The 8219-nt window shown below is 40.3% G+C and overlaps 1 gene segment (V, D, J or C); it reads right to left on the reverse strand.

Moving 5' to 3' along the window:
• Nucleotides 1-2868: 2868 nt before the first annotated feature.
• LOC131198967 (Ig mu chain C region-like) lies at nt 2869-5787 on the reverse strand. The segment is given in 2 exon segments: nt 2869-3462; nt 5612-5787. Coding segments are annotated over 2 exon segments (423 nt in total).
• Nucleotides 5788-8219: the final 2432 nt, after the last annotated feature.

Below are 8219 nucleotides of genomic sequence, written 5' to 3' on the forward strand. Positions count from 1 at the left end.
GAGTGCTCTATAGCATCGTTTTGAGGGTAGGAGTTGAAACAGTTTATGTCCAGGATGTGAGGGATCTGTAAATATTTTCACAGCCCTCTTTTTGACTCGTGCAGTATAAAAGTCCTCAATGGAACCAGGTTGGTAGTAATTGTTTTTTCTGCAGTTCTAATGATCCTCTGAAGTCTATGTCTGTCTTGTTGACAGACAGTTAATGAGGTGTAGATGAGTTAGGAACTAAATCTAGCTTAGTAAAATGTAACCTTAATGCTGGTTGGCATTAGTAACATTTTGTTATCTTGCTTCTGTGTCTTGCTTCTATTCTTGGTTTCAAAGCTAGGCATGCGTAGTGTGTGCAAAACACACGCTGAACATGTGTACATGCGCAGTACACGCCAAATACATGCTGCATGCGCTCGCATGCAGATTGCACACGAAACACTTGCTTTATGCAGATAAAGGAGCCTTAACAAGGTAAGTACAACAGCGAGGTGGGCGGAACAGCTGTGCTGCGCAATTTTGATTCACTAGAAAGCAGGATTCTAGGGAATTTAAGTCACGTGGTACAGCTGATCGTCGGAAATACCAGTTTGGACAGTTTGTATCTTTTTTTTTTAAAGTTTTTGTTTTTAAATTAAACTACAATGATTTTTGAACAGGATATCAGTCAGGTACATCTTTAATGTAATTCAAATTTCAACTTATTCTTTAATGCTTTTAAACCAGAGGTCAGCCATCTAATTAAAGGATCATTTCTTAAAGCTGCTTTGCACTCACACAGACATATTCATCTTTCATGTGAGTGTCCTGAGATCACAGAGACATTCCCTATCATCTTCCTCTGCCTCTAAATAACATATACCTAAGTATTTCCATATAATCAATTCTCAATAAAAAATATTTTTTAAAAAGCTGTTTTTTATCTGTAAGATTCTTAAATATCACAAATTTCAACTTATTCTTTTATGCTTTTAAACCAGAGGTCAGCTATCTAATTAAAGAATCATTTCTTAAAGCTGCTTTGCACTCACACAGACATATTCATCTTTCATGTGAGTGTCCTGAGATCACAGAGACATTCCCTATCATCTTCCTCTGTCTCTAAATAACATATACCTAAGTATTTCCATATAATCAATTCTCAATAAAAAATATTTTTAAAAGCATTTTATAACCTCTTTGGCTGAAGAGTTGAAGACTATTTCATGCAGGACTGGCTAGAATGGGGCTTTAGAACAGCTATTTAAATTAATCTTTAAATTTGTTTTAAGTTTTATATTTGTTTCATTATTGTAAATCTGAGTCCTTCGGAGAATTATAGAAATTGAAATATCTTTACTAGGTAAATCTGTAGCTATTACCAATTCTGGTGCGAGCCAGTAGCATTTCACCCAGGGTGTGGCTATTCCTTACATGTATTTTACCTCTATGTTTTGGATATAGTTTTGTCACCCAGCCTTTTTACTTTGGCCAAAGAATAAAAAGCTGTTTTGTTTTGTTTTTTAAAAAAAGTTTTTGTTTTTTTAAATTAAACTACAATGATTTTTGAACAGGATATCAGTCAGGTACATCTTTAACGTAATTCAAATTTCACACACACCCCATTTTATCATATCCAAAATATTTCCTTCTCCCTCTTAAAATTTATTATTGTTTGCACATCTCTATCTAAAACTCTGTTCCATCCTTTCATTCTGAAAACAATATTAAATCCAGTCTGGTCCCCATATTTTAACCCCCTTTTTATCCTTCATTCCAGGTGTAGTAATAACGTCAAATTCATCAAGAACAGTTGTTATTACATAGCCCACTATGCAAGAAATACAAGTAGGATCAACATAAATCTTATTTTTCTCCTACATACCATTTCAATTTCAATTTCATATTTAACATAGTTTTCTTAGTTTCCCCAAAACATCATTAATAATTATTCTATTTTTTATCTGTAAGATTCTTAAATATCACAAATTTCAACTTATTCTTTAATGCTTTTAAACCAGAGGTCAGCCATCTAATTAAAGGATCATTTCTTAAAGCTGCTTTGCACTCACACAGACATATTCATCTTTCATGTGAGTGTCCTGAGATCACAGAGACATTCCCTATCATCTTCCTCTGCCTCTAAATAACATATACCTAAGTATTTCCATATAATCAATTCTCAATAAAAAATATTTTTTAAAAAGCTGTTATTTTTGTAAGTCTCGTCTGGAGTCTCACCCTCTTTGGCATCTCAGTGGCTTGAGGAAACGTCTGGAAACTTTAAACCATGGGTGAAATGCTCTCGGTTCGGACCGGATCTCCCGATTCGGTAGCGATGGCGGTGGGTGGTTCAGAGAACCGGTAGCAAAAAGCCCTGAACCTCCCCATGCCCAGCTAAGCCTTGTGATCATCAGTGGGTTTCTTTTACTTTTAAAAGCATTTTATAACCTCTTTGGCTGAAGAGCTTGAAGAAAAATGCTTTTAAAAGAAAAGAAAAGCTCTGACCATCAGGCAACTCAGCTAGAATCATCAGAGACTTTTAAAAACGTTTTTTCTACAATCTCTTCAGCAAAGAGGTTGTAGAAAAAAATGCCTTTTTAAAAGGCTCCTTTGATGATCCCAGCTGTTACCTGATCATCAGAGGCTTTTTTTTCTTTTAAAGGCAAAAAAATGCTTTTAAAAGAAAAGAAAAGCCTCTGACCATCAGGCAACTCAGCTGGGATCATCAGAAGAGCCTTTTAAAAGCATTTTTATAACCTCTTTGGCTGAAGAGCTTGAAGAAAAAATGCTTTTAAAAGTAAAAAAAAATTGGCCACGCCCACCAGTCACATTACACACACACATACACACACACCCACACAAATCAAGCCACGTCCACAGAACTTGTATTACAAATTTTACAAATTTTACATTTCACCACTGCCTTACCCCCAGATTATTATTATTTTTTTTACTTGTTTTGAGAAAAATACTTGATGACACAATATTTCTTGTCTTCAGAAGGATGCGGCCAACGAATGCTTTCATGAATTTTCCATCACGAAGTAGGAGAAAAGAGAGGCTGGTGGGAACCGAACACACGAAGGTTTCTCAAAAGAAATGGGAAGCAAGGGCTGCTGGCGTCAGAGAGGATTACGGAGACGTCAACTACAGATCATTTCCCCGTGTTCTTCTTTATGGTCTTCTGGATGACGTCGGATGGCAAGGCTTCGTAATCACCCAGGCAATAGAATTCATCTTCACTATTCAAATTCACTTCCTGCTTGCTGATGCTCAACCTCAAATACCGTTTGGGTGTGTTGGACTGTAAATTGGATGGGCCAGTGTGATACCCTGATTCACTGACCGGCTCCCCATTCCGGAGCGATATCAGAAAGAGTTCGCTGGGATAAAAAACTTCCATGACGCATGTGAGAGTGATTTTTTGGGGCCAATTCAGTTGTCCTGCTGGAGGCTGAAGGATGGAAACAGAAGAAGCGCTTGGCTTTCCATCTGAACAATGGGAAAGAAATGGAAAAGAAATGAGGAGGATATTTAGCACACATTCTTTATCGTGTTGAACTGTAGCTGCTGCTTGGGGTGGCCACACTTAAATGCTGAAGGCATTTTCTCTTTTGCAATGGAACCAAGATTAGCTCATTAGCTTAGAGGTAGAAGCAGAGGGGGTATTAAGCCCATTCGGACCGGTTAACCTAGACGGCCTAGAAGGCCAGCTAAGTGTTGGGTTTAATTTTTTATATTTTTTTGCTACCGGTTCTGTGGGTGTCGCTTCGTGGGTTTCATGTGGCTTGGTGGCCATCGCAGGGGAAGGATTCTATAAAAACTCCATTCCCACCCCACTCCAGGGGAAAGTTACTGTAAAATCCCCATTTCCTCCCAATCAGCTGGGACTCGGGAGGCAGAAAATAGATGGGAGCACGACCAGTCGGAGTTGGTATTTACCAGTTCTCTGAACTACCCAAAATTTCCGCTACCGGTTCTCCGGAACTGGACAGAACCTGCTGAAACCCACCTTTTCTCCACCTTATGGGAAGCTATTACAACCAGTGCTTGAGTGTTTCAAAATAGTAATTTGTTAAAGGAAACGATATTGCTCAATAGTAGTAACTGTAAGAGGGAACTTGGAGTCCTAGTGGACAACCATTTAAATAGGAGCCAGCCCTGCACAGCAGCTGCCCTAAAAGCCACGACAGTTCTAGGTTGCAAAAACAGAGGGATAGAATCAAGATCACCTTAAAAGTGTTAATACCACTTTATAAGGCCTCGGTAAGGCCACACTTTGAATATTGCCTCCAGTTTTGGTCGCCACGATGTAAAAAAGATTTCGAGAAACTAGAAAGAGTGCAGAGAGGAGGAAACTGAAAATAATGCCGGACAAGGACATCATCTGAAAATCAGTTAGCTGGAGGAACAGCAAGAGGTAGCGAAGACAGAGAGATTCCCATGAGGCATCTTGCTAAATTATAATCAATCCACAAAACACGGAAATGTCAACTGCTGAGCTGTATTAACAATGCAAACACATTTCTTCACGCCTTGCTTCTCCCTAGAACTTTCTAAAAAGCCACGACAGATCTACGCTGCATAAAAAGAGAAATAGAATCAAGATCACGTTAAAAGTGATAATACCACTTTGTAATGATTTGGTAAGCTACCCTTTGAATATTGCATTCAGTTTCAGGCACCATGATGTAAAAAAGATTTCGAGAAACTAGAAAGAGTGCAGAGAGGAGGAAACTGAAAATAAAGCCGGACAAGGACAACATCTGAAAATCAGTTAGCTGGAGGAACACCAAGAGGTAGTGAAGACAGGAAGATTCCCATGAGACATCTTGCTAAATTATAATTAATCCACAAAACACGGAAATGGCAACTGCTGAGCTGTATTAACAATGCAAACACATTTCTTCACTCCTTGCTTCTCCCTAGAACTGCCTAAAAAGCCACGACAGTTCTAGGCTGCATAAAAAGAGGGATAGAATCAAGATCACGTTAAAAGTGTTAATACCACTTTGTAATGTTTTGGTAAGCCACCCTTTGAATATTGCATTCAGTTTCGGGCACCACGATGTAAAAAAGATGTTAAGACTCTAGAAAGGGTGCAGAGAAGAGCAAGAAAGATGATGAAGAGACTGGAGGCTAAAACATACAATGAACGGTTGCAGGAACTGGGTATGTCTAGTTTAATAAAAAGAAGGATTAGGAATGACATGCTAGCAGTGTTCTGATATCTCAGAGGCTGCCACAAAGAAGAGGGAATCAAGCTATTCTCCAAAGCACCTGAGGGCAGGACAAGAAGCAATGGGTGGAAACTAATCAAGGAGAGAAACAACTTTGAACGAAGGAGAAATTTACTGACAGTGAGAACAATTAATCAGTGGGACAACCTCCTGAAGTCGAGAATGCTCCATCACTGGAAGTTTTTAAGAAGAGGTTGGATAACCACTTGCTTGAAGTGGTATGGGCTTCCCTGCCTAAACAGGGGGTTGGACTACAAGACCTCCAGGGTCTCTTCCAACTCTCTTATTCTAGTTCTTTCTATTTCTTCCAAAGAGTATTCTTGAAAACTTTCTCAATTCCTAAGGAAACACATTCTCCGATCTCTATCAAAGGAACTGCAAAGGAAGAGAGGAGAACTCACCTGCGTCAGGGTTTTGAGGGCTCAGAGGGGCGCTGTTTCCAGGGCAGAGGAACCTCAACAGGAGAAAGAAGATGATGGACCACATGGTGAAATTCAGACTAAACTCTGAGCACAAGAATGCTGAGCAGTTAGATAATTCCAGGCAGATGAAGGAAATGAACTTCCTAGAACTTCTCTAGGAGATTCAGGAGAAAGTAACCAAGGTGATTCTGAGGGCAGAATTTAAGCATTCTCCAAAGACAATCCTGGCACCACCTGCTGTTTCTTGTTCCTTTTTTCCTATTGGCCAAACTCAGTCGGATCTCCACCCATCCCGTTCAAGGAAGGCTGATCCCGGAAAAGATATTGATTTGACAGCCACGTCAACTGAACACAATGTTGGCAAGTGCTGAATTCTGCCTTCTACGTCTTTCCAACTGCCAGATTCTTTTCCTCCTCTTTTTTGAGCTGGCCAAATGCTTGCTGCCAGCCCAAGTGCCTTAAAGGTCCGGAGGAGGCTGCCATGGCGATGACCACATCATCCTGGTTGCTCTTCTCTGCGCTCTTTCTAGATCTCCACATCTTTTCTATTGTGTGGTGACCAAAACTGGATGCAGTACTCTAGGTGTGGTCTTACTAAGGCTTTACAGAGTGGTGTTAGTACCTCGCTATCACAGTCGTTGAGGTTGAAGGAAAACACAAATGATGGAACTGCATGGTACAGAATTAGAAAGATGCAAATTTGGAAATAATGCTGGCCAAGGTCATCTTCTGAAAGTCATTTCGCTGGAGGAACACCAAGATTGGGAAATGTTCACGCATCCTTTTGCTAAATAATAATTCATATCATAGGGAATAGTTGTACAAGCACAAGAAGTACCGTATTTTTCGGAGTATAAGACAAACTTTTTTCCCTCCTAAAAGAGGCTGAAAATTTGGGTGCGTCTTATATTTTTCAGCCCTAACGCGGCGCTAGCGAGTGAAGTGATCTTTGCCTGCTCCCTCCAACTCTCAGCTGTGCTTTAGAAGCTTTTTTTTCCAGTGAAGCGATCTTCCAGCTCCTCCGACTCTCAGCTGTGAAGGATTTTTTTTTCAGCCCTAGCGAGGCGCTAGAGAGTGAAGCAATCTCTATGATTTGCCTGTTTTTTTCATTGCTTCTCTCTCCAAAGATCAGTTGTGCTTCAGAAGCTGTTTTTCTATCCCCAAGCAGGGGATAAAAACCAGCAAAATATTCCTCTCCAAAAACTAAGCTGCCTCTTATATTCTGAAAAATACCGTACATCTCTTCTCCCTTGAGGCATTTGGCATGAAGGCTAAGATGGCAGAGCAAACTATGGGGAGCATTTCGTAACAATACCAGGATGTCTTCCGTAAATATCACTCCTCTTGAAAGCTGAATAATTCCCTTTTATTGAACTGTCCTCTTTTCTCCTTCCTGAAAAAAACCTGCCCAACACACATTGGATCTAAAACAACCTTAAATTATGATTGGAAGTATTTCATTGGGAGCAGAGATGGTGGGTCAGGTTTAATGGTTGACATTCATCTGGTTGATTGAAAAGATTAATGTCAGGTGTGAAAGACCAGATTCATACATGTAGGTCCAATTTTATTGATTTATGACTAGAAGGATAGAATCAAGATCAAGTGCAGAGTTAGTACCGCTTTATAGTGGTGTAGGGTTTCTTGCCTAAGTAGGGGGTTGGACCAGGCGTGAAATGCTCCCGGTTCAGACCGTATTGGCCGATCCAGTAAAGTTGGTGGCAGGTGGTTCTGAGAACCGGTAGCAAAAATCCCTGGCACCCACCCACCACCCGACGCCCATGTCCACCCAATGCCCGGTCGACCTGATTTCCCGCTTGTCGCTTCTTTTAAAAAATGCTTTTAAAAGGTAAAAATAAAGAGACTCTGAAAAGCCCAGTTGAGCCATGCGATCATAATACATATTTTTTCTGAAGAAAGCACAAGGATGAAACACCTTAATTACATTTGAGGTTGCTCTTATATCCTTTCTTTCCCTTCATTTCACTATAAACCTTCTTCTACTCTTTTCCCTCCTTCCCTCCTCGCCTCTCCTACCTTCTTCCTCCTCCTCTCCCTCCTCCTTCCTCCTTCCTCCTCCTCCTCTCCTCCTCCTCTCCTCTTTCCTCCTTTCTCATCTTCTCTCCTACTCTTCTCCCTATCCTATCTTCCTCTCCTCCTCCTCCTCCTTCCTCCTCCTCTCCTCCTCCTCTCCTTCTCCTTCCTCCTTCCCCTTCCTCTCCCCCACTCCTCTCCTCTTTCCCTCCTTTCTCATCTTCTCTCCTACTCTTCTCCCCTATCCTATCTTCCTCTCCTTCCCCTTCCTTCCATCCCTCTCTCTCCTTCACCTCCTCTTCCTTTCCCTCTATTCCTCTCTTCTTTCTTTCTTCTTCTTTGTATAATATTTCCCTTGTTTGGTAACCGAGCAACTCCAATTTTCTAATATGATATATATATATATACTTTCTTTTCCATTTCTATTCCATTTTACCTAATCTATCATTTCATAATTTATAATCTTCTTTCCTTCCCCAATCCCATCCCACTTTTCCATTTATTCTGGCGATATCTGGATTTCTATTTCTTTTTTTGTCATTTCCCCCATTTA

The sequence above is a fragment of the Ahaetulla prasina genome, chromosome 4 (assembly GCF_028640845.1).
Source record: "Ahaetulla prasina isolate Xishuangbanna chromosome 4, ASM2864084v1, whole genome shotgun sequence".
Lineage (NCBI taxonomy): Eukaryota > Metazoa > Chordata > Lepidosauria > Squamata > Colubridae > Ahaetulla > Ahaetulla prasina.